We start from the raw sequence: 24,882 nt of genomic DNA on the forward strand, positions 1-24,882 counted from the left end.
TTAATGAAGATAATGACATAGATGTAAATTTATAATTCAAACTCATATATTTAGTAATAGATAATAGATAATAGATAATAGATATATATCTATGAGAAGATCTTATATATGTGTGTGTTCGTGCGTGCACTCGTTTTAGTTTTTACTATATTTTCTTGGATTGCATGATAAAGTTCATACACAACATACATATCAGGGAATTACAGAGAAGATTTCTCCCAGAAAGCACGGCAACTTGGTTGCAGCCGAAACGAAGTTCAAGCCTTTTGAACGCTACGAAAGGTGTGTCCAGCGTCTGCGAATTAACCACTTCCTCCCGATAGGCCCTTGTGGTTCCCTGGAAGTTCACCCCCTGAGTGGGTAGATAGAAGGTATGACTTTCAATTTATTTTCTGTGCATTGGTTGGATATCGGGATTATTCCATTTCACAATGAATTTATATTATATATTGTTCGAACCATATATACCATTGTGATTAATAATCTGTTTTCGCAATCTTCCGGGAGATTTTGGCTTTGATCCGCTTGGATTAGGTATGCGATTCATTCACATTGATCAGGAATATATTTTTCAAATATTCAAAATTATTGATTAATTACTAAGTGGATAACAGATCAGTTTAACTTATAGGATCTGATCCTGAGCTGCTTAAATGGTCTGCACAAGCCGATCTGATGCACGATAGGTGGCCGATGCTGGCAGTTGCTGGAGTCCTGATCCCCGAGTGCCTCGAAAGTCTCGGATTCGTAGAGAACTTCTCATGGTACAATGCTGGTGCTCGAGAATACTTGGTGGATCCGAAAACCTTATTGTTTGTCCGGTTGGCCTTGATGGGGTGGGTTGAGGGTGGAGATAGGCTGTATTTTGAACCCTGGATGTGTGGGCATCGAACCGACACTGCCACATAAGACTAATTAAGCCGAAGCCTGACGTTGGATACCCTGGTGGATTATGGTTCGATCGGTTTATGTGGGGAAGAGGATCACCTGAGCCAGTGATCGTGTTGAGGACTAAAGAGATCTAGAATGGGAGACTGGCTATGATGGCTTTTGTTGGCTTCTGTTTTCAGGCTGTGTGTACAGGGCAAGGCCCCATCGAGAACTTGGTGGCACACATTGCTGATCCTGGTCACTGCAATGTTTTTTGGGTACGAATTCGATTATATAAGCTGGTTAAGCTTGAACTGTTAAAGTGCCTTTTTTCAAATTGTTGTGTTTGATGCAATTTAGCTTCTCTTTACAGGGTTTTACAGGACCGTAGGACGACAGTACTCTAATTCTTGATGCCGCAATAATGAAGGAGGTTGTTCAGGTGGTAGACAATAAGAAATATTCTGAATCAAGAATTTTAATGTAAATATTTTCTATTGACAACATTCTGATTCTTATATTTAACAGCAAGAAAATCATTGAATTTTTTCTCTCTTTATCATTCGCGCAGTTTCATGCATAATGTATTCTCTGTTCTTGGAGCATGGCAAAAATTTGCGCTACTTTCACGCTCCAAGCACACGGAATAGGTCCGTCCCTAGGCCAGAAACTCATCTCCGGCAAGATGTGACTTTATATATGTAATTTAGTGCTCTAGCTTCTTTAGAATTGGTGAACAGAAGCAATAACATTTACTACAAACGTTGTATTTATAAAGAAAATTTATATAAATAAATATGAGTGAAAATAGGAATGACAGTTACGCCGATAATCTCTCTACTCCATTAGAAAATGTGAACAAAGCTTCACCTCTCACCATACCTCACAACTCAAATTTTATTTCTAATAACAAGTTGCAAGATTTTCCATCACCAATTCTTTGTTCATCTCAATCCAAAATTACACCAGAATCAAATTCATCATGACACATTATACAAAAGTCCAAAACAAACAAAACCACAAAAAAGACCTTCCTAAAAAAAGATTCAGAGAAAATTTCAGTCTCTTCAAACAGCAGCCGGAGCCTCATCAGGCCAGAGGACTAGACAGGAATGTTTCTTCGATATCATGACACGAACATGGCTGGTGTTCATTTTCTCCTCATTTCCCTCCTCATTTTCTCTTTAAATGTGCCGTCTCTTTCAATAGGAGAGGATGTTCCTCTTCTTGAATTCAAAGAGGAATTGAAAGTTTCGTCATCCCTAGATTCGACATGGATCAAAGGCACGAATCCGTGTGACCGTTCGAAGAAATGGGTAGGAGTAGATTGTAGTGAAACAGGCTATAAAACCGTGTCAGGCATATTTCTGATGAATCTTGGTCTGGCGGGTGATGCTGGAGATATAGATGTCGAGTCGTTGGGAAATCTTGAGTCGCTTCGGGCCATTAGCTTGGAGAACAATAGTTTCTCGGGTCCAATTCCGGATTTTAATCGACTCACCTCATTGAAATCTCTATTTTTATCTGGAAATCACTTTTCAGGGGAGATTCCTCCCGGATTCTTTGACAATATGGTGTTGCTCAAGAAAGTTGAGCTTGCACGAAACAACTTTTCGGGTACAATTCCAGAATCTTTGACGAAACTTAAAAATCTCATGGACCTTAAGCTGCAAAACAATGAGTTTTCAGGTTCTATCCCTTCATTTGCTCAAGATTCTTTGGTGCTAATTGACTTGTCGCACAATAAGCTGCAAGGAGAAATCCCTCCAACCATGGCAAGATTCAAAACTGCACCTTTTGAGGGTAATCCCGACCTCTGTGGAGCAATAATCTTAAAGCAATGCACGAGCACAGACCAGCCCACCGTGTCAAAAGGGTCAAACTCAAGCACGACATGGGTGATATTAGGCATAGTGGTTGCCCTCTTGTTGGTGACTATACTTTTTAAGTCCAAGAAAACAGAAGAAAACTTCAGCGTGCTGGGGAAAGAAAATATGGATGAGGTAGTTCAAGTGCACATACCTAGCAGCAACAGAAGGAACCTTAGCTCGAGTAAGAAAATCGGAAGTTACAACTCGAGAAGCCATTCCTCAAGGAGGGGTTCGAACCAAGGGAAATCCGATAGCGATCTTGTGATGATTAACGAAGAAAGAGGGGTATTCGGGCTGCAAGATTTGATGAAGGCTGCTGCTGAGGTACTTGGGAGTGGTGGCTTAGGCTCAGCTTATAAAGCGCATCTTGGAATTGGGGTGACTGTAGTTGTAAAGAGACTGAGAGATATGAATAAGTTGAATAAAGATTCATTCGACACGGAGATCCGGAGACTAGGACGGATAAGGCATCGTAACATCTTGCCACCTTTGGCTTACCATTTCAGGAAAGAAGAGAAGCTCCTAGTTTCGGAGTACGTGGAAAAAGGCAGTTTACTCTTTCTGCTACACGGTAAGATATAGTCATACACTACTTTTTTGTCTATATATTCATCATTGGTTTGAAAAGTTTCAAACGCCCTTGAAAATGAAATCCCAATGGCCTCTTTTGAATTCTAGGTGATCGCGGCGAGGTACATTCGGAGCTAAACTGGCCTACTCGCCTGAAAATCATTAAAGGAGTGGCTCGGGGAATGGGATACCTACACACCGAGTTCGCAAACTATGAACTTCCACATGGAAACCTCAAGTCTAGCAACATTCTTCTGTCGTCAACCTACGAGCCTCTTCTCATAGACTACGCCTTGTACTCATTGATCAGCAACACTCATTCGGTTCAAGCCCTTTTCGCTTACAAGTGCCCAGAAGCCGTACTGTACCAACAACTCTCCCCAAAAAATGACGTTTATTGTCTCGGAATAGTCATTCTTGAAGTGATGAGTGGGAAGTTTCCTTCTCAGTACTTGAACAATCAGAAGGGTGGAACTGATGTGGTGCAATGGGTGAGGCAGGCTATTTCTGAGGGAAGAGTCGCCGAACTTATTGATCCCGAGATTTTGAACGGTTCGAATTCGGCTTGGGTTGATCAAATGGAGAAGATGCTATGCATCGGTGCAGCTTGCACAGAAAGTGATCATGATTCAAGGATTGAGATGAGGGAAGCCATAAGAAGTATAGAGGAAGTGCATGTTTAAGGCAGATTCTTGATAAGTTTGGTATGTCAAACTGTTGGATTTTAAATGATTATCAAACCAAACCATCGACTGTTGATCAACAAGAGATTTAGCGTGCAAAGGAAAGAACTTTGGCAAGAAAATGGTAATGGTTTTCTTGATTAGAAAAGGAGACATCAACGTACAGTTCAACCACCCCATTTTCGATCTTTTTCCGTTTTGAGAAATGAATGCTTGAACAAGAATCCATTGATTCAGCTTTTCGAAGATTTTTTTTAATATATATTTTCTAAATATATAACTAATTAAACATCTCACGACGTGAGATCTAAATCCAAGATCACTAGAGCTTAAGAACTCATCTTTGCCACTAGGACAAGGATCATTGTCGGCTTTTTGAAGAATTGTAAAAATATTAAATTTCGCAAGTCATTCACTTTTGATTTTTAAACCCTTTCGTTTCACATAAAATTAACGAATGAGTAGAATTAATCCAAGTAATGACACTTAAATTTGATTTCTTGAACGCATTAATTATATTCATTTACCTTTCGATTTAAACCTTTCAGAAAGTTAATATGAGTATGACGATCAAATCAATGGGAAGGATGCAAGAAGCAACATAATGGAATTTATGATGACTTTATAATCAATCAATTATATTAAAATTATTCATTTATTAGGCTGCGTTTATGAGTACTCAAACAACTTGGAAGTTCTAAAAATATTTAGAAAAATATAAAATAACTTATAGTAAAAAAGAAAGTTATATTTTTTATGTTATATCTTTGTTTATTTAGTATTTTATATTGTCAGATTTCAGTTTTAGTCTGTCATTTTTTTTATACAATTTAATATCTTTTCGGACGTGAATTTGTAGTACACATCAACACTTATAATGAAAAATAATTAAAATTTTTAAAAATTGAAATACACAATACCAAAACTGAAAATTGATAATAAAAAGAACCAAAATCAACTTCTCACCCTCGATCAAGGTCGGGGAACCAAGCTGGAACATGAAGAAAAGAAGGCAGAAGTTGGGCTTGTACACAGAAAATTCTGCAATTTTCATAGCTCATAATCTTAGTTTTATTTCCAATTATCATAGTAAACATTAAATTTTCATCTCTAGGTTCCTAGATTTCCAGCTTTTGTCTAATTTTAATTATACACATTAATGCATATTTTCGATCATAGGGACATAATTAGTTTCACTGTCATTTGTTGAATTTTGGTTCTAGATTTCATCTGATTGCAGGGGCGCGTTAGCGCTTGACTAATAATCTTCCAAGGCGAGCAGAGAGATTTCATTCCTAAACTCGCTTTCTCGCCCAGTCAGGTGGGTTACCGGTTATTTCGACCCGAATTTAGGCTTGGTCCCCGCCAATTTGGTGATTTGGGAGCTCAACGTCAACGTGTATTCTCTGCAGAAACGAGTCGATTTCTCATGCAGGCGCTGCTCACGACTCCACCAGGCACCAACCAACGAGCAAAATCATACAAGCTCATGTTTTGTCTGCAAATTTGTCAAACTCTCAGATTCCGCAATCTAGGGACTTCAATTTCTGGAGCGAGTGTTGAGATTTTGCTGGTTGAAGTCGGGAAAGAGTACGTATATAATATGTACATTACTTACGCAAAGCCCGTCCTTTACGTTGGCAGATTTGTGTTTCCGCTTCTGTGAATCGGGATTTAGCAGCCGTTGAATGATTTACCATCTTCAATTTGGTGTTACTCTGAATCTTTTTTGACTTATTTGTTTGTTGTTAGTTCGTGTTAGAAAATTACAAGAGGAATTTTCCATCTGTTGTGAATCTAAAATTTTAGTTTTGACGAGGGATGTTATTTTTATGTTATACACAGAACTTTTCTGAATAAATATAACACTACAAAAAAACGCGGAGGTAACACCGTCGCAAATTGGTTATAGCGACGGTTTTGGCGTCGGCTCGGTTAACCGTAACCGGGGGGCGCGTCGCCTTGCCAAGCGACGCTAACTCAGAAACCGTGACCATTATGGCGACGGTTTTCATTATGATTACTGTCGCCATTTTGGCAACGGTTAAATTAAACCCGTCGCTATATATAACGACGGTGTAATTCCAACCGTCGTTATTTTGAGCGACGGTTTATTTCCAACAGTCGCTTTATTAAGCGACGGTTATGTGTAAACCGTCGCTTCCTATAGCGACGGTTTAGGTTTTAACCGTCGCTATATATAGCGACGGTGCTTTAAAAACCGTCGCTCCCTATAGCGACGGTTTAGGTTTTAACCGTCGCTATATATATAGCGACGGTGCTTTAAAAGCCGTCGCTTTCTATAGCGACGGTATTGTCAACACCGTCGCTATATAAAGCGACGGTGAAAAGTAATCCGTCGTTATTTTCCAATTTTTTTTTATTTAATATAATATATACATTGTGATGTTTAATTAACAAACTATTGACAACACAATTTAAAAAACATAATCATATTATTAGAATAAAAATAAGAATAAATTGTTTTCTACAGCTGCCATAAAAAAAAATCAAAAAAAAAAAGTATCTAAGGTGACTGCGTCTCGTCGTCGTCGTCGTCGTCTTCTTCTTCCCCGTACCCCTGCGTCGGAGGAATATAAGTCTGTGATAATTGATACCTACGAGAAGAATGACCAACTGATGCGCCACGGGCTCGGGATCGACCCCTGTGAGAAGTGTCGGGTACAGACGCCGTGCGTCCTGACGTATGCCCAGCAGCTGCCTGTGACATGCCTGCAACTAGGGCTCGGACCTGCTCCTCTAGTGACGTCATGCGATCTCTCAGCATGACGTTCTCCGCCGATATAGACTGCATCGTATCGCAAAGCTCATCGTTACGATGTAACGACCGGTCTAGAGCCTGCCTAGGGGTGTCAATCGGGTGGGTTGGGTCGGGTTGCGGGTCAACCCGCGAAATTTTTTTTTTTTTTTTTTCAACCCGAACCCAACCCGAACCCGAAGCAACCCAAAAACCCCCAACCCGAACACGAACCCGTCTAACCCAACTCAACCCGTCTAACCCGTCTAACCCGATTTTTTTTTATTTTTTTAAAAAAAATTAATGAAAAAAAATCGAAAAAATAAAAAATAATAATAAATATAGAAAAAAATATAATCGTTTAGCTGCCTATATAGCGACGGTTTAAATAAAAACCGTCGCAACTGAAACCGTCGCCGATTTATATGAGCGACGGTTTACTAGTTTAGGGTTTAGGGTATTAGCGACGGTTTTAGCAAACAGTCGCTAATAGTTTAGGGTTTAGGGTTTAGGGTTCGGGGTTTTAGCAAACTGTCTATAAATTGTCGCGTTTAGAGTCGTTTTTAACATTTGCACTTAGTCATCCTGAGTGTTTATTAAATTGATATATCCGTTATCCTTACAATCAAAAAAAATGTCAGAACAAACCATATTTAGACGAAATTACAAACAATTTGTGGTTCCTAATAAAAAGTACAAAATTGTTGATGTCAATCGAAAAAAGAGTCTTGAATACTACGAACCATTTGTATTTCCTACGCAAGTCTCGCAAGTTGTGTATTTGACTTATCCAACAACAAAGAGAGCAGAATCAGATTGGATGCATGTGAGTACTCTACGTAGGCGAGCTTATGTCACTGATGTTGAGCCAAATACTGAGCATAATCAAATTGATGCGAACGATGCATTTCAAAATCATGGGAGCTATACGTTCACACACATCAACATGTAGATGGATCTTTCGTTGACACGCGATCCCGCCTGCTCCACGTAAGTTTATTAAATTTCGTTATTTTCATCAACGCTACATTAAAAAAATTCAATTTGATTCATTTTAAATCAACATCACAGGAGGAGATGGAGCGTTACATGGCTGATTCATTTTGTATGAAACACTTGTATTATTATTTACAGATTAATAATATGATTACATTTCTCAAATTTTGTTAATTTTTTTTGGATTATACAACACAATATATTTGTATTTCATATTTAAATAATTATAACATTTAAAAAAAAATATTTGCGACAGTTTTTGTTGAAACCGTCGCAACATTAGCGACATTTTATACAAACCGTCACTAAGTAGCGACAGGTATTAACAAAAACGTCGCCGATCTTGATCGGCGACAGTTTTGTTAATAACCGTCGCTATTAGCGACGGTTGTACTCAAAATCCGTCGCTATTATACTCTGGGTCTAGAAAATAGTTATATAAATTGTAAAATTTTTTTTAAAAAAAACATGATGGGTTGGGTGGGTCGGGTGGTTCGGGTCATTGGGTGACCTGATATTTTTTTCAGGTCAACCCGGGGCAACCCGAACCCACCCGAGAAAATTTTTTTTTTCGGATTTGCATTCGGGTCGACCCGTTTCGACCCGAACCCGAAAACCTCCAACCCAAACCCGATATTTTTCGTGTCGTCCCGTGTCGGGTTCATTTTTGACACCCCTAAGCCTGCCGCATGTCTGCCATCTCCTGAGATTCGGACGACTGACCGACACCCGACGACCCACCACGTCGCCCCGGAGCCATCTCGTCGGGATATAAGGTGCTGGCCATGGACCCACACCCGTACATCCTCCCCTTCTTCTTCCCCCAACCACACTCTTGAACATGTTGTTTACCGACTGCGGGCTGGGAACTTCAGGCTCTGATCCATCGAAGGGAGTGACCGACGCAGCCATGAACCGCTCCATCTCCTCCTGTGATGTTGAATAGAAATGAATCAAATCGAATTTATATATTGTTGCGTTAACGAGTATAAGTAAATTTAAATAAATTACGTGGATCAGACGGGATCGTGTGTCGACGAAAGATCCATCTGCATGTCGATGTGTATGAACGTATAACTCCCATGAAGTTGGATCTCTGCCATGACGAGCTCGCTAAAATAAATTCAATAATTGTAAAACATTAACATTTATAAGTAATGAGATCTAAATATACATATATATATATATATATATATATATATATATATATATATATATATATATGGTAAAGTACAACTGAGAATAATTAAACTGGAATAAATACCAGATCCTGCCCGTGCGCGCTGTACGTCTTCGCACCTGCCGTGTGCTTCAACGTCCCTACCAGTCCCTGCAGGCTCGCTGTTCCTATTCGCCTTGTTTTTCGCGGCTCTGCTCTGCCAATCCTGCTGCTGCCATGCAGCATTCCAAGAAGCCCATCTCTCCTGCGGGACCGACTGTGGATACCTGTTCTTGCTCCTCCAGCCATGAATGGTCCGTCGGTATAGGATGGCAATGTTATGGGTCCACAACGCCCGTACCTTAGCGTCAATGGCCTCCGACCATCTATACCTCAACTGCAATATTTATTATCTAAGTAAGTTATTAATTTATTAAAAATTGAAAAATGTGATTGTAAAACTTACGCAAAACTGCTCCCAGTACCACTGGCGCTGCTCAAGTGTCACGTATTTCCACAAATAGCCGGTGTCACATGTCTGAATTTTGAACTGTCGTGATATGAATCTCGAGACATTGTTATTATCTGGGAGAAATCTATAACCAGGAAAAAAAAGTAATTTTAATATTTTTCCTAAAAAACTTAAATAAGTAGAGCAGAATTTCTGCAAAAAATCAATTCAAGTTTAAAATAAAATTTACTTACACTCCAGCCTAGATGGTAAGCTCAAGCCTGTGATCAGGCGGTGGAGGAGGCGTCTGGCCAGACATAGTAAATAACTGCAAATACAAAAATTTTATTGTTACAAATGTCTTAAAAACCCATTAACCACTTAAGAACCCACTTTCCAACATACGATCCATCCAACTTCAGTTTCATGTGTTACTTTTTATGCCTACAAATTTTAAAATACTTATTTACTTAAAAGTAAAGTAACAAAAAATAAACAAGGAAAAAATAATTAAACAAGTATCTACACTTCTAACATTAAATTATTGTTCCTATTGAAAAATTAAATGCATTAGTTATTAATCATATGACGCTTAAATTGAAAAAAAAAACATGCATAAAAATCTTGAATAACATAGTACGGTGAAATTCTTAACTAAACTCCGTCGCAAAACTAATGTATCTATGCTACATTTCAGAAATAACATAGTATGTACGCTAAAATTCCTAACAACACTAATAACACGTAAATATTAATTTTTGCAGTAAAAAAAAAACGGTTTAAAAAATCTAACGTGCAACCGCGAGGATAATACAGATCCACGTAACGCTGGAAAAGTACACAAACGGGCAAATCTACGAAAAACAAACGAAAAGATGTTAGTAAACATAGATAAACCTAAAATGCATGCGAATAAATTGATAGAGTTTTGGCTGCTCATTTATCAAAAACAATTTCGTGTCCCTATAATCGACATAGAGTCTCTCTGGATAGAAGTTTCTGGCTCTTTTTTCTTTATCAGCCTACTTGTTTCCATATCAGCACTCTGTATAGAAATCTTCACGTGCCGGCCATTATTGTTCTTATAGCACTGTCCCTTTCTCTTTTCTTGATGTTCCAACACCTCAGATCATATAACAACCCTGCAGTTAGTTCTCCGCCTTCTTGTTTTCCTAAACATTTGTCACTACTTTTAAGGTGCAAAAACATTGGTTAAACTAATTTGAGGTCTCAAATCAAATGTGGACTTTTGAATCGAGCTCAATAAAATTAAACGATACAAGAAAATAATATTATTATGCAAAATTGGACAGCCAGAAAATGGCTAGTGCTAAATTTTTAGTATGAAATAATTTTTGTATTTCCGAAATTTATATCTAGATCTTCACTTTATAAAACTAAATTTAGTCAAAATTATTGGACTAAATATTTTTAATAATCTTTTTATTTTATATTTTATGCTTAGTTAGTTAAGGACTGTGTCAAAGTGGGATTGCTTCAAAGTTACAAAATCTTCTAAAGTCATTCTTACCTCATGTTTTACTAAAATGATTATCTTCTAAAGTAATTCTTACCTCATGTTTTACTAAAATTATGAATGTTTTTATATTCTATTTTTAGATTTGGGCCTAATTCTAGCAACTTGGCCCTGACTCTATTTCCAAAATTAACTTTGTTGAGATTAATCGAGGTTTTGGTACAATATCAAGATGGAGAGATTGATCTATCTCCACTCTAAAAGTTAAATGCTATGGGGTAAATAGTCTAATATGAAATGCACAATCATCGATTCAAATTTGGGTCAACCCTACCGATATTCACAATAAAAAATAATACTCTTAGCATAAAAAATAATACTTTTTCATGGATAACTCAAATAATAGATCCGTCTCACAAATATGACCCGTGAGATCGTCTCACAAATTTTTTTGCCAATTTGACATAGATATTATTCGTTGGTTGGATGGAAGGCAAAAGAAGGAAGATGATAGACAAATTATAATAAGCTTTTTTTATATATTTGTTTCAAAATAATTGAAAATCGATTTGTCGTCCCGACCCACCAGCCAAACGGTTTCATTGACCCGGATTCGATTAAAGAACCCTTCAAATCGGGAATCGGACCTTTGTTCAAGATCCAATTGAGAGCTCGTATTCCAGCTCTCAGTTCCCCTTTTACCCTCTGTGAGGCATGCTGAGCAAACGAAAGAAGCCGGCTATGGCGATGCTCACCCTGCATCGCAGAGCCTTCCTCCATTCTCCTTCGTCCGCCTCCGTCAAGAAGACCCCCACAGCTCTCCTATCGGCGGCGCAAATGCAGTCCAATCGTCCATCTCCATCCTATCTCGTCAACCATTCTGATCCCACCACTTCTGATCGATTCGCATTGAATATACATCCGAATGACATCATCTCTCAGTTCCGTGATTGGTTCATGTCCCGGCGGAACCCCATTTTCGACCGTGTATTCCAAATCATCCGCACCCACGATGATGCCTCCACTGATGCAGCCCTCTCTCGATTGAATTTAAGCCTTTCCGAGGCGCTTATTCTTGATTTGTTGAGTTATCAGAAGAACGACATTCTATCTTGCTTGAAACTGTTTGATTGGGCGGGTCGGCAGCCGGGGTTCCACCATACGAGAGCCACTTTCAATGCCATTTTTCGGATTTTGTCCAAGGCGAAGCTTATGTCTGTATTGTTGGACTTCTTGCAGAATTATATGAAACAGAGATACACTTACAAAGTTAGATATATTAACGTGTTGGTGATTGGTTATGCTCTAGCTGGTAAACCAGAGACCGCCCTCCAACTGTTTGGTAGAATGCGGTTCCAAGGCCATGACTTGGATGGGTTCGCGTACCACGTGCTTATGAATTCGCTCGTCGAGGAGGGTTATTTTGATGTGGTGGAGACGATGGCTAACCAGGTTAGAACCCGAGGGTACCAGAATGAGTTCACTCATTCAATCGTGATAAAGAGTTACTGTAAGCAGAATGAGTTAGAGAAGGGTGAGGCTTATCTGCGTGCTCTTGCGGCAGATAATAGAGCAGAATTGAATGGGGGTGCTGTGAGTACCTATGTTGACGCCTTGTGCAAGGATCATCAATTTGATAAGGCCGCTTTGATAGTCGAGGAGTTTCGGAGAATGGGTTTCGTGTCGATGGAGCAAGCTTATGACACATGGATAGTAAGTCTCATCCGGGTGGGGAAGTTGGATGGCGCACTAGAGTTTTTGAAAGATAAACAGGCAGTTGAGGGGTATGTTCCAGATGTTTTTCGTTATAACATACTGATATGTACGCTTTTGAGGGAGAATAGGCTAGAGGAAGTGTATGATTTGTTGGAGGAGATGAAAGAAAGTGAAATTGCACCAGATAATAGCACTATGAATGCTATCATGTGTTTTTTATGCAAGGTGGGAAGGATGGACATAGCGATGGGCTTGTACAATTCGAGGGAGGAGTTTGGCCTATCTGTTAATTGTATGACATATAATTATCTTATCAATACTCTCTTGGGTGATGGCAGTGTTGACGAAGCATATCCTATGTTGAGAAATTCTGTAGAACAGGGTTATTTGCCTGGGCTAAAGACCTTATCCATTATTGGTGACGCTCTTTGCAGAGAAGGGAAGCTTGATAAGATGAAGGAGTTGGTTCTTTTTGCATTAGACCGGGATATCATGCCCAATAACTTTGTGTGCAAGTTCATATCAGCTCTTTGCAGGGTCAGGAGGGTTGAAGAAGGATACTTGATACACAGTCTGCTCAATAGATTAAATAAACCATCTCAGAGGAGTGCTTACGAGAGCCTGATTAATGGTTTTAGTAAGTCAAGTAGAGGAGATGTTGCAGCTAGATTACTTATTGAAATGCAAGAAAAAGGTTATAGCCCAACCAGAAAATTGGTTAGAGATGTCATATGCTGCTTGTGCCAAATGGATGACCCAGAGAAACAATTTTTCCGACTGCTTGAGATGCTGTTGGTTCATCAAGAATCGTCCAGACCTAGAATTTACAACTTCTTCATTTATGGAGCAGGGCAAGCGAAGAAGCCTGAATTTGCTATACAAGTGTATGAATTAATGGGGAGAACTGGTCTTAAACCAGACTTTAAGTCTGAGATCCTGCTGTTAAATAGTTATCTATGCAGCGGAAACATTGCTCATGCTTTACATTTATTCCATGGTTTGTCAATGAGAAGGAAAAAGAGAAAACTGTGGCACACCATGATTATCGGTCTTTGCAAAGCCAAAAGACCTGAGCTTGCATCACAGATATTGGAGAAGATGATGGCAAACAAGTTAAGACCAACTATTGAATGTTACGAGGAACTTATAAAGTTATATTGCGAACTGGGGCATTATGATAAAGCTGTAGATACAGTCAATAATATGATTCGAATTGGCCGCCCGATTTCATCCTTTATTGGCAACATTTTTCTGTTGCACGCGTTGAAAGGTAGGAAATTATATGACGCTTGGTCTTACGCAAGTCATAAACAAAATTTACCACCTGTGAGTTGGATGTTGGGGCATGTCATTGGTGTTTTTTCTGGTTGTGTTGAAGAAAGGTATAATATTGAAGATGTGGAAAAAGTGATTGAGCAATGCTTCCCTATTGACATATATACTAACAATATGCTGTTGAGGAGATTAAGCGCGAAAGGAATGGATTTTGCTTGTAATTTTTTTGATAAATTAGTTGAGAAAGGATATGAGCCAAATAAATGGACTTATGATATAATTGTGCATGGTTTAGCCAAAGTTGGCCGGACTGCGGAGGCAAGAATATGGATGGAAGAGATGATCAATAGGGGGTTTGAATTAACCGAGATCACCGGAAAAATGATGTAACGTGATTGGACAATCAATGTATACGGACGTACAGCCTTCAAAAATTTTGGTAAGTTATTCACATATTGGTGGTACAATTTTTAAGTTACTCTCCCAGGGCAATACCCAAATGGTACTTGTGTATATTTTCAAGATTAGTATTTGATCAGAAGAGAAAATCACAAGTAGTGTTATATGACAAGGCGATTGTTATTGATATATGTGGCTTTCTCACATCCCTCCCCGGAACTCACCACGACACTATCAGTGTCAATTTGCTCCATGAATTTACTGTTGACACTAAAGTTAGCGTCTTTATATCCATCAAATAATTTTATTTCTTGTCATGAGAAGCTATATAAATAACTTTTTTTTGTTCTGTTGATTTGCTGCTGTCTACGCTATCTTTTAGGAACCAGTACAGTGAAGATATATTGTCGATACTTTCTTGTTATATAAAATTTTGCAGTGCGATTTCTTGGAAATAGAAGTGTTGAAAACGGCTGACTTGATAATTGTACTACTCTGTTAGTGGTCTCTGTAAGAAGTAGATACTTGCTAATTTTGTTGAGGAGAAGGATATTTGTTTTCACGATTTGCTATTAACAAATTATTTTGAAGTCTCTTACTCTTTCTTTTAATTTTTTAATCAACCCAACTGCATCTTTCAGTTGTCTGTTCTACTTCTACTCTATGATCACATTAGAATAGGTCCCATTTACATGTTTTATTTTCCACATCATTCTTGCCTTGCCACTCTTGAGAGATTCGTTATTATTGAGGATGTTGGTTGGTTGTTATGGCAGGTGGGTCCTAAGCGGCTGTTTTTGAGAGCTTTATTTGAAGAAAATGCCTGCTAGGCTGCTACCTACTTTACTGGACCTTCAACCAGCATTACATTTGTCGAATCATTACTCCATCCTTTCCTCTGGGAAGACTGGTTGGGTCGATTGGCTTAGTAACTCCTTAACTCGTGACCTAGGGGGCATTTGAGCAATTGAGGAATGATATGAGATCCCTAAGCACGAGAATCACCAGATGGGTCGGTCTTTTCCTACAGTTTGTCCCAGATTTGAATAGGAAAAGACATGTAGGGATATTGCGGATAGATTGCAAAGCAATTTGATCTGCACATACGCCTGTACATTATTTTGTCTTACATGGAGGGTCAGTGATGCAGAAGGTTATGCATATTATATACTTTAACAACTCATATATTAGGACACTAACGTTTGCTTTACTATTGCATATACAGTTGGCGATGAAATTTTGAGATGTCTCTACTTTGTGCAGTCGCATTGAGGTTTTGGTCCAACTAATAGCCGAAAAGTATGTACTCCTGCATCGTCTAACCTGTGGAACTTGCAAGAAATTAATTCTAGAACTTGACTTGGAGATTGAGATATGGGGGATCTCTCCATTGCGGGCTCAACATTTCCTAAGATTTGTTATGCAATCCGTGTATTAAGTTTTGGCAGTAGGCTTTCTGGCTCACTTTCCAAATGTTAGACGTCAGTTTCAAGATTGGAGATTGGAATAAACCGATCCAAGGCTCCGGAACATGTTCCAAAAAAGTTTTATAATGTCAGTCAAGAAGACGAAATGTGAGATCCTTCTACTTTCTCTTTTCTCCGACCTGAAATTTGTATGTACAGTTACAGTTTTCCCGTGTCTTTTGTAGCAGGAAGAGCCAGTTGTTTAAGTATGCCGTTCATAGGCCCAGGTGACGGAGAAATGGCAATAGAAGGACTTTCTCACCTGAAGCATATGTCTAATACAAAAAAAAAACTGGTGGGGCGAATTCGAGGAACATAAAATAACAATACAAATAACGTCGTCGCCCCAGCAGTGTTTTTTTAAATAGCTGCTATCGTATTTATTTTAGGTTACCATTCAAAACAAGAAGAGTTTGACAGATATTTATCAAAGCTTGTGTGACATTGATTTAGGTGCATTTACAAAGTTCAAATTTCTGCTACTTTGTGTTATCAGAAACAATATTATGTATTATTTAATTATAATATATTTTTGTTTTTTACAAAATAAAGATTTTTAAATACTTGATTGAATTAAAATTTGTGGTATTTAAAATGATGGAGCTAGTTGAGAATGACGGTAAATAATAGTGAAAAATATTATAGTATGTCTTTTGTGAGATGATTTTACGAATTTTTATATGTGAGATGGATCAATCCTATCGATATTCAAAATAAAAAGTAATATTTTTAGCATAAAAATTAATATTTTTTATTGATGATCTAAATAAGAGATTCATTTAAAATATTGTAGGGATATTGTTTTAAAGTATATATGACTACACATTTAACCTTATTTTTTTCAAAAAAACAATTAATAATAATAATAATAATAATGTTGCTAATCTAAATCGTGTACGTGTCTCAATATCAGTAAAAATTTCAATTCTTTTTAAATGAAATTCCGAGTTGGATGTTGTAACGTCTCAGATTCGATGACTGTCTTCAGTATCAAGACGGTCTTTCCAGTGTATTTATATCCTCACTCACACCTTAGGAAACTTTCATGGTGTCACCCCTCCCAAAATTACCCCCAAGTCAAGCACGTTTAACTTTGGAGTTCTTATGTAATGAGCTAACGAAAAGAAGATGTATCTTCTTGATATGAGTAGACGAGTAGTACATATCAAATCTTTTAAACCTACCTCAACTGCTGAACAGTTTCGGAATCCCTCTCCTTCCGATATAAGATCGGTTTATTCATGTACCCTCCGCTTAGAAGTCTGTCAAGAGCCGCTCATTATCCGTACAATCTCATGACATCGGCAATCACCCTCCGTCTTCTTCGACCCCGAGCCTCACAGATGTTCTGAACTACATAAAGATTTCGAGCTTAATACGTGTGAATATAGAGATGTACTTGTGGTCGGATTTAGCTCAACTCTTTTTTAATAAAGCTTCAAGAATTATTTGGCAAATTTTTTTAATATAGATACAAGAATTATTTGACAAAATCTCTGGAAAAATATATATATGTATTCAAATTTTCAATAAATTTTTAATAATTTTATGAAATTCATTAACCTACCAACATTAAAATATAATTATAAATTATAAAAAAAATTATTTTGATTCAACTCAAACATATGAATGAATTTCTAATTCATAGGAAAAATCTTGTCTCGTTTCACATCTCTTCTGATCTTCCTCTCCTCTCCTCATCAGACTTTATCACTTCTCTTCTCTTTTTTATTTTAATATCATAGAAAAAAATTGCTTTCTGTATACCTCTAACTCTATGACCTCTAATCTGTTTGTAAATAAGCGACTTATGTAAAATCAATAAAAATCTCACATATATCTCCGCTTAGTTTGTTGGTTGGTTGAATTTTAAATGAAGCTAATTTCAGGAATACCCCAGAAGTCCAATGGGTTCATGGGATTCATTACTTATCTTTATTTTAGTTCTGAATTATTCTGAATAAGTTTCGTTGTCAGATCATGCTGGCTTTAATCGGAGAGCCCTTCTTATGTGACTCGATCATTTTAATCTGAAGTATCTCAAGCGTTTGTGTTTTTGTTGAACTCCACAGTTCTTGCGTCCAAATTGCTCTGAAGATTTACCATTGAATTTATTTTCCTGTTTAAACAGTGGGTAAAAACTAAAAAGTTGTTCTTTTTTTTCTTCTTGCATCTCTTTTTTGGGTGTGAATCACTTCTTGGATGTTATTTCTCGAATTCCATGGAAACCCATCTTGGTTTTAATGGAATATGAGAGGATAATGAACTGAATACTGACTCCGATTAGTCATTTAGAAGCAGACTCGCACTCTTGTGTGGACCCTTTTGTAATGGCAGAGAAGAAAGGGTAAATATTACAGCTATATGATATAGAAAAATTTTCTTCTTATGATGGCCAGTTCTTCGTCGCAGTCGGTTCCGAGTAACAGAGGTAAGTCGATGTTGGTTTTGGAATAATATTTGCTCAGCCTCACGTTTAATTTTGAAGCAGTTATGCAGCCATATTAACCAGATACATTTTGATGTAGTAGATAAGGATCTTAACTTCCAGCTGCCTTTGTATAAAGCTGCAATCCGAGGTGATTGGGAGAGCGCGAGAAATTTTTTTGACTCCGATCCGGATGCCGTCACAGCTAGGATATCAAAGATTTCAGAGACAGTACTTCACATTGCAGTTGGAAGAAGTGAAGCAATCCATTTCGTGGAAAAGTTAGTGGAATTAATGCCCACCGAGGCTCTTTCTTTAACGAGTAAATTTCGTGAAACTGCGCTACACTATACTGCCAAATATGGAAATGTCCAGGCAGCAAAACTATTAGTTGCCCGTGATCCAGAGTTGCCTCACATTAGGAATGATACGAACTTCCTGCCTCTCCATTTGGCTGCTCTTTTTGGTCAAAAGGAAATTGTTGTATATCTATTGACTGTCACGAGAGAAAATGTGGAGCCGAATCCCTTTGCAGGTCGCCCTGGCAGTTTACTCTTGAGTACTATTGTGCATTCTGGATTCTATGGTGAGTAAGATTAACGAATCAATGAAATTATGGAAGTCAGCATTTGCTAATGCACCTTATGGAGTAGAGTTAACAGTTGGATCCCGGTTATTCAATCTAAAATGATGATGATATTACTCCATTCATAGATGTCTTGTTTTTGTATTGATGTTCTGCAGATGTGGCTTTGGATCTGGTTCGACGATATCCGAAGTTGGCTACAACCCTAACTCCTGGTGGCAATACAGCATTGAGTATATTAGCTGGAATACCTTCAGCTTTTCCAAGTGGAGGTTCCCTAAGTTTTTGGCAGAAGCTAATATATTTTTGTTAGTTCCCTGAACACACACTTTTTCAGTCAAACTTGTTATGTCAGCTCTTATAAAGTTAAAAGCTTGATATTAAACAGGGCAACTGAACCATGATTTATAATGAAAGTCCAACACTTGGGCTTGTTAGCCGTTAGTGCATAGATTTTTAACTACAACTTCCGAGCCATTTATTTAATGGTGCAAATTACATTTCTCTCTGCTTTACCGGATGTTCAACTCGTAAATCGATTGCGTAGGATGGCCTTGCCACAGTCTTTACCATCTTCACTGAACTTACTTATCTTCAGTTTCTTGAATCCCATGGTGTACATAAATTCATTTACCATATTAGGTGCTGACATTGTAGTTCTTCCTCCATGGAAGTAATTACTGAAGCTAATATTTCTATAACGAAGTAGGTATGATAAATAGTGTTCAATGAAAGTCATTTTGCACTATTTTAGACTATGTTTCCGTATTCACTTTAAATTCATGTGTTCTATGTCTTTCATTTGGTTGTTGATTCAATCTCCACAAGACAAGAGCTCGAAATTACCCAATTTTTGAATACATAGCTTCTTGTGTTTGGCTTGAATTCGATAGTTGTATGTACCGCTTATGAAGGTATTCCCGTGAAGTTGGCTAAGGCCTCTCATCTCAGACATGGATGTGACGTTGAAAACCTATCTGAACGACCTGCTAAACAGATGACCTTATGCTGGCAGAGTCTTATTCAAAATTTCAGAAGGGATTATTCAATATTAGGTGAGCCAAGGTTTTCTTTGTAGGAATGGAAAGGTTATATATGCTCAAATTGCAATTGATTTTTTCTTGATGAGTGGCACGTTAGTTACAAATATCTCTTTTGAACTCGATACCTAGATAAACTGTTTTTTCTGCTGCTTTTTTTTGTGGCTATCTTCAACTTTTCGACTATTTTTTTGTTGAGCAGCCTGCCAAAAGGTATACACAGAATTATGGAATATCATTGGCAGAGCAGGTGACAGTTAAAAAAGACATTCTTTCCCTTCATGGAAATTAAAATTTGTCTGTAAAATCTGTTGGTGTGTATGATCTTCTTTGCAGTGCCACAGGTTAAGAAAATACATGACACAAAATTAACACATAGCCAAGCGATGGACTTAGTCAAATGCTTGTGCATGGAAATCCTGCAGGTCGATAATTTGAAATCTGGTTCAATATATAAACCAGCAGTCATTTTGGCTGCGACTCTTGGACACTATGAAGTTCTAGATGAAATCTTGAATTCATTTCCTAGTGCAATTTGGTGTTTAGACAAGGATGGCCATGATTTGTTTCAGATCGCAGTAATTAACCGCCGTGAAACTATTTTCAACCTTCTATATGACTTGGAGGAACATGCACATTTAGTCACACAGAATACTGATATTAATAAAAACAATATATTGCATTTGGCTGGAAAGTTAGCGCCCCCGCATCGTCTTAATCTTGTCGTCGGCACTGCCTTGCAGATGCAGCGCGAGCTCCAGTGGTACAAGGTGACTAAATTCTTTGCATTGGTAGTGGATCTTTTCTACTGTATTATTTGTTTACCTAACTCTGGCATGACAATAGATTTCTTGATATTTTAATGTCACAAATGTTTCCTTACTTCAGGAAGTTGAAAAATTTGTGACGCCAAGTTACAAGGGGAAGGAGAATTCTGATGGGAAGATGCCTTCAATGGTTTTCACCGAGGAACACAAAAATTTGGTTGTAGAGGGTGAGCAATGGTTGAAAGACACAGCTAAATCATGCACATTTGCCACGACACTTATTGCTACAGTGGTGTTTGCTGCTGCAATAACCGTGCCAGGCGGTAGTAGCACCCATACTGGATTGCCGATCTTTGAGAAGAAAACCCCCTTTGTTGTATTTGCCGTTTCAAATGCATTGTCCTTGTGTTCGTCCATGATTTCTGTCTCAATGTTCTTGTTTATTCTCAACTCACGCTGTGCTGAAGGTGATTTCTTATACTCGCTGCCGAATAAGTTGATCATAGGGCTTGTGAACCTGTTTCTGTCCTTGGCATTCATGATGATTGCTTTCAGCTCTGCGATTTACACTGTCTTTGGCCATGGAAAGGCGTGGATTCTCGCGCCTATTACTGTGCTCGCCTGTCTTCCGGTTTCCTTGTTTTTATCAATGCAATTTCCACTAGTTAAGGATATGATCAGATCAACATATGGTCCTGGGATCTTTGGCAAGAACAGGAACAACAAATTTCGACAAATCAAGAACTAGATCAATATGTATCTTTACACTGTCAAAAACTGTGCCATATTTGTATATTTGTAAAGGATTTTTATACAGTTGGTGCTTTTTCAATGCAGCGTGGATTCATTTTTGGTAATGTGGGAGAAGTTTAGAGAGATCATTTGGAGACTATAATTTGTGGATAAGATGGATGTTTGATGTCGTTTTGATGGAAGATAAATCTTCATTTAGGCTTCATTTGGGAGTATGAAAAATGAGATAACTTGGGAGGGAAACTGCCATTAAACAACCTATTACGATGCTTGAGCACTTTTTCCTTTCAGTACTCGATTGAACGATTCCCTGACCCAATTTCATATTCTTCCCCCAAATTTGACCTCGTGATTATCACGTGCTTAAGGATTTTATCACATCAAATTATGTACCATTTTGGCATGTGTGAAACAAAAGGATGAGAAATGAATATTATCTCTGCATTTTCAATAAAGTATGAAGTCGATTGTATATATAAATTATTCAGTATGGATCTCATACATTGTTTAAATATATATATAGAAAAAGATATAACCGAGAGCAGTACTAAATTCCTCATTTTTACACATGAACTATATGATTTTACCTGATAAAGTACTCATTGAAGCCAAAGTAACACATCCCATATAGTAATGTAGAAACTCCAAGTTCAGCTAGAAAACTTGACTGAAATCAAGGACAAAAAAAGAAAGAAAACAACTACACAATTCCATTTATTTCATCTGTTAAACCAAGCTTGAGCTGGAGCTAGGCTCGTCGTGTGGGTACCAATATCTATTGTAAAACCATGTTGAGTCGGCAACGGCAGGCTCGTTATCTTGGTTACGATGCCAAGTATAGAATGCATGAGTCCGGTTTTTTATTTCAAGAATCGCGTGACCAAAACTTGCTTCCCGAAAGGCTGAGTAACTCGGCTGTGGATCCGCGAAGCTGCAAATTGTATCGCGAATATTAAAAGAGAGAAATACTTGTTGATGAGCAAATGATGCTATACCATAAAGAAAACAGAGGTAATGAAAAAGAACGCGAGATAGTCTCACTTATCGGCTACGCCTTCGATGTTTCCACCATCACCAATGGTTATATACACTGGAGCAGAAGAGTTCTTAACTGGTGCACTTAATCCATTGGTTATGTTGTATTGAACATTCGATATTCGTTCCTTGTACGCACAAAAAAAAATGAAACATATAGATCAAGAAAATGGCATGCAACTGTTTGATTGGAAATGTACACCACATATATACGTTGAATCTTCATCTTCATTATTAAAATGTGTTACTCGAAAGCTCACCGAGCGTTCGTAGGAGTGAACATGTCCAGAGAACACGAGATCGACTTTGTTTTCGACAAACCATGGTTCGATCATAACTCTCATGCTCTCTCCTTCCATATAGTGATAGTTATTACTATTATACATGGGGGAGTGAAGCAGCACAATCAGCCATGGAGTTTCGGATCTGTTAACTTTTGGAAATTCTCGCTCGAGCCAATTGTATTGAGGGGTATATTTACCTGAGATAAATTAATAAATGAGCAACAAATCGACTACCATCTTTTTTTTTTTTTTACAAACAGATAATAGAATCGTAGAAGGCGAAATATTTACAGTAAGCCGAGTAAGATGATAAGACGATTATGTATGCTGATGCACGTTTTATCGAGTACCAAAGAGGAGACGTGCTTTTGCACGCATTGTAAGGAACGTGATACCTGTGCATATAAGGCTTGAATGGAGTATTTTCCTCCTGCAAAACATAACAAATCACATCCGTTACTGATCTAACTTGACAGAGATTGATCTTCAAGAAATAGCCTCCAATACAAGTCACGTTGTGTTAAAATAACACAGCATGAAAACAGCGGCGACTTGTTTAAATCCAGAAGGGATTAAAATAATGGAGAGGGGGAGCGCGCAAAATGAGCCGAGGTGAGGAATTAAATGTATTAGGATAAGTTAGCCTTACAATTTCAGGGGCATGGTCGATTTCGTGATTGCCTGCAGTCCATATCCACGGTTGGTATGCAGTGCTCTTCTCGATGAAACGGCCCCAAATATCCCACTTGAAATTGTCGTGAAAGGGATAATGATCTGCATATGAAAGATCGCCAACAAATAGAACTGCTTGCCCTTTTGGGTTGGATACATAATGCTCGAACGTTTGATTCGAGTCGTATGTTTGTCCCAAGTCTCCTGAGTGGATAAAACAAACATATAAGACTAAAAATCATCGAAAATGGCACATGTTACCATTCAGAATTGGATTTTTGAACCATACTCACCCATAACACCGAATGTGTAAGGGACATCAGGTCCTACTTTAGGAGGAGTTGTGAAGGAAAATTTCCGAGCCGCGTTGTGCTTACCGAGTTCATAGATATACCTTGTATCATACTACACACATGAAAACAAATATTAACCAAAAAAGTAAATGGAAAACCATGCAAAAAAGCATAGGAAATTAAAAGAACACAACAAACAAAGTTAACTTCACCTTAAGCTTTCTAAGAGTCGCATGATGAATGAAACCAGAAGTGTAGTTATAGTATCGATAACTCGAGGTCGCAGCGTGCACCTTATTCCTGCGCCTGTGTTCCCCCTCCGCCTCCCAATACGTGACCACATTCGGATTCTTGTGCAACGGCGTCACCCAAGAAACGATCACCCCTCTCCCCTCATGATCTCCCTGCGTTATATGAACCTGAAAATATCCCAAACAATCACCATATATAAGCTACAAAACAAGCCGTTAATCGATTGCCACATTAAAATTTCCGAAATAGAAAATAATACCACATTTCAACCCGCTAATCTTTACCTGTTCAGGTGCATTGAATATCGCAGGAGAAGAGAAGTGCTCCGGTGGCATATCAACTGATGCATGCGGTTTTCGCACGTACTTACTGGTTATTCCAGCGTTGCATGTGACGGAAACATGGAGCCATAGACAAAGAATTGGAAGAATCCACGTGACAGAAGCCATTGGAGTTGAGAAGTAGACAGCTCGTTGCTGTGGTAGATTTTATAGGACGGTGCCGGGAGGATTATAGAGCATAGTTTGTAACTGTCGGGATTCTAATAACAAGCCAATCTCGAATATTCCTCCCTTTTCCTGAAATTCAGTTTTTTTTTCGAATTATTTGCTTAATTAATTTCAATTATGGGATTGTTTTGAAAAGGTAAGGTTGCACTTGCTTGATTAATTTGATTTTAGAAACATAATATATATTTGGTGTATTTGAAATCATTTATAATTACTATTGAAATGAAACAACTTTATAAGAAATAAATTTAAAATTCTGTCAATTAATGTGAAATCAATGAAATTTAAATACTTCTTCTCAAATTAGGGAATATTTGTAAAATAGAATTTGAAAACAAAATTGAAAAAGTCAAAATAAGAAATGTAATAAATAATTGATTATAATATTAATTTATTATTTTAATATTTTTTGTAAAAATCGAATTAACATCACATTAACATTTAGATTTTAATAAAATTAAATAAAATTTATATCAAGTATTTAAAAAATACATAAAACTAATTTTTTTATAACCAAAAAATATATATATATATACTAGTAACGACAAACACTCGTATGATTGGATGGAAAG

The 24,882-nt window shown here is 37.8% G+C and overlaps 5 protein-coding genes and 1 pseudogene across 10 annotated transcripts; 4 read left to right on the forward strand and 2 right to left on the reverse strand.

The window, feature by feature from the left end:
* The first annotated feature begins 164 nt into the window (after window positions 1-164).
* On the forward strand, window positions 165-1,261 carry LOC140828693 (photosystem I chlorophyll a/b-binding protein 6, chloroplastic-like; annotated as a pseudogene).
* Window positions 1,262-1,731: 470 nt separating this feature from the next.
* LOC140825826 (pollen receptor-like kinase 3) lies at window positions 1,732-4,213 on the forward strand. The gene is made up of 2 exons (XM_073187812.1): window positions 1,732-3,312; window positions 3,420-4,213. The coding sequence occupies exons 1-2, from the start codon at window positions 1,983-1,985 to the stop codon at window positions 3,992-3,994; spliced, it is 1,905 nt and encodes a 634-aa protein (XP_073043913.1). The 5' UTR covers window positions 1,732-1,982; the 3' UTR covers window positions 3,995-4,213.
* Window positions 4,214-8,436: 4,223 nt separating this feature from the next.
* On the reverse strand, window positions 8,437-10,894 carry LOC140828694 (uncharacterized). The gene is made up of 6 exons (XM_073191616.1): window positions 10,890-10,894; window positions 9,613-9,686; window positions 9,374-9,492; window positions 9,013-9,304; window positions 8,760-8,861; window positions 8,437-8,678 (listed from the first exon to the last, which is right to left on the reverse strand). The coding sequence occupies exons 1-6, from the start codon at window positions 10,892-10,894 to the stop codon at window positions 8,620-8,622; spliced, it is 651 nt and encodes a 216-aa protein (XP_073047717.1). The 3' UTR covers window positions 8,437-8,619.
* A 590-nt stretch (window positions 10,895-11,484) lies between these two features.
* Window positions 11,485-16,171, forward strand: LOC140825829 (pentatricopeptide repeat-containing protein At1g71210, mitochondrial-like). Of its 5 annotated transcripts, none has more exons than XM_073187815.1 (4): window positions 11,485-14,265; window positions 15,002-15,362; window positions 15,451-15,799; window positions 15,877-16,171. In XM_073187815.1, exon 1 carries the CDS (start codon window positions 11,550-11,552, stop codon window positions 14,214-14,216), a length of 2,667 nt encoding a protein of 888 aa, XP_073043916.1. In that variant the 5' UTR covers window positions 11,485-11,549; the 3' UTR covers window positions 14,217-14,265; window positions 15,002-15,362; window positions 15,451-15,799; window positions 15,877-16,171. The 5 variants fall into 5 exon arrangements, with proteins under 5 accessions (XP_073043916.1, XP_073043919.1, XP_073043917.1 ...); XM_073187818.1 differs by having other exon boundaries at window positions 15,880-16,171; XM_073187816.1 differs by having other exon boundaries at window positions 15,002-15,378; window positions 15,451-16,171.
* A 1,215-nt stretch (window positions 16,172-17,386) lies between these two features.
* LOC140825830 (uncharacterized) lies at window positions 17,387-21,369 on the forward strand. 2 transcript variants are annotated; one of them, XM_073187820.1, is made up of 7 exons: window positions 17,387-18,122; window positions 18,220-18,705; window positions 18,864-19,013; window positions 19,620-19,760; window positions 19,948-19,995; window positions 20,082-20,515; window positions 20,634-21,369. In XM_073187820.1, the coding sequence occupies exons 1-7, from the start codon at window positions 18,080-18,082 to the stop codon at window positions 21,258-21,260; spliced, it is 1,929 nt and encodes a 642-aa protein (XP_073043921.1). In that variant the 5' UTR covers window positions 17,387-18,079; the 3' UTR covers window positions 21,261-21,369. The 2 variants fall into 2 exon arrangements, with proteins under 2 accessions (XP_073043921.1, XP_073043922.1); XM_073187821.1 differs by having other exon boundaries at window positions 17,389-18,122; window positions 18,223-18,705.
* Window positions 21,370-21,782: 413 nt separating this feature from the next.
* On the reverse strand, window positions 21,783-24,271 carry LOC140828129 (purple acid phosphatase 5-like). The gene is made up of 8 exons (XM_073191109.1): window positions 24,086-24,271; window positions 23,762-23,968; window positions 23,550-23,661; window positions 23,234-23,460; window positions 22,876-23,014; window positions 22,561-22,781; window positions 22,307-22,428; window positions 21,783-22,196 (listed from the first exon to the last, which is right to left on the reverse strand). The coding sequence occupies exons 1-8, from the start codon at window positions 24,248-24,250 to the stop codon at window positions 21,992-21,994; spliced, it is 1,398 nt and encodes a 465-aa protein (XP_073047210.1). The 5' UTR covers window positions 24,251-24,271; the 3' UTR covers window positions 21,783-21,991.
* Window positions 24,272-24,882: the final 611 nt, after the last annotated feature.

Source organism: Primulina eburnea, chromosome 3 (assembly GCF_022965805.1).
Source record: "Primulina eburnea isolate SZY01 chromosome 3, ASM2296580v1, whole genome shotgun sequence".
NCBI classification, from domain to species: Eukaryota; Viridiplantae; Streptophyta; class Magnoliopsida; order Lamiales; family Gesneriaceae; genus Primulina; species Primulina eburnea.

What these genes read in the sequence shown, in the direction of transcription:
- LOC140828129 (XM_073191109.1), bottom strand. Translation starts at nt 24,250, where the DNA reads ATGGCTTCTGTCACGTGGATTCTTCCAATTCTTTGTCTATGGCTCCAT. An exon ending in TATTCAATGCACCTGAACAG is followed by an intron (nt 23,969 to 24,085) that starts GTAAAGATTAGC and finishes GGATATTTTCAG; the next exon opens with GTTCATATAACGCAGGGAGA. An exon ending in TTCACTCCTACGAACGCTCG is followed by an intron (nt 22,429 to 22,560) that starts GTGAGCTTTCGA and finishes TGTGCGTACAAG; the next exon opens with GAACGAATATCGAATGTTCA.
- LOC140828694 (XM_073191616.1), bottom strand. An exon ending in GGTACTGGGAGCAGTTTTGC is followed by an intron (nt 9,305 to 9,373) that starts GTAAGTTTTACA and finishes TAAATATTGCAG; the next exon opens with TTGAGGTATAGATGGTCGGA. An exon ending in CACGATCCCGTCTGATCCAC is followed by an intron (nt 8,679 to 8,759) that starts GTAATTTATTTA and finishes TCAACATCACAG; the next exon opens with GAGGAGATGGAGCGGTTCAT.
- LOC140825829 (XM_073187816.1), top strand. Translation starts at nt 11,550, where the DNA reads ATGCTGAGCAAACGAAAGAAGCCGGCTATGGCGATGCTCACCCTGCAT.
- LOC140825826 (XM_073187812.1), top strand. Translation starts at nt 1,983, where the DNA reads ATGTTTCTTCGATATCATGACACGAACATGGCTGGTGTTCATTTTCTC. An exon ending in TTTACTCTTTCTGCTACACG is followed by an intron (nt 3,313 to 3,419) that starts GTAAGATATAGT and finishes TTTGAATTCTAG; the next exon opens with GTGATCGCGGCGAGGTACAT.
- LOC140825830 (XM_073187820.1), top strand. Translation starts at nt 18,080, where the DNA reads ATGATGGCCAGTTCTTCGTCGCAGTCGGTTCCGAGTAACAGAG. An exon ending in GTCGGTTCCGAGTAACAGAG is followed by an intron (nt 18,123 to 18,219) that starts GTAAGTCGATGT and finishes ATTTTGATGTAG; the next exon opens with TAGATAAGGATCTTAACTTC. An exon ending in GCGAGCTCCAGTGGTACAAG is followed by an intron (nt 20,516 to 20,633) that starts GTGACTAAATTC and finishes TCCTTACTTCAG; the next exon opens with GAAGTTGAAAAATTTGTGAC.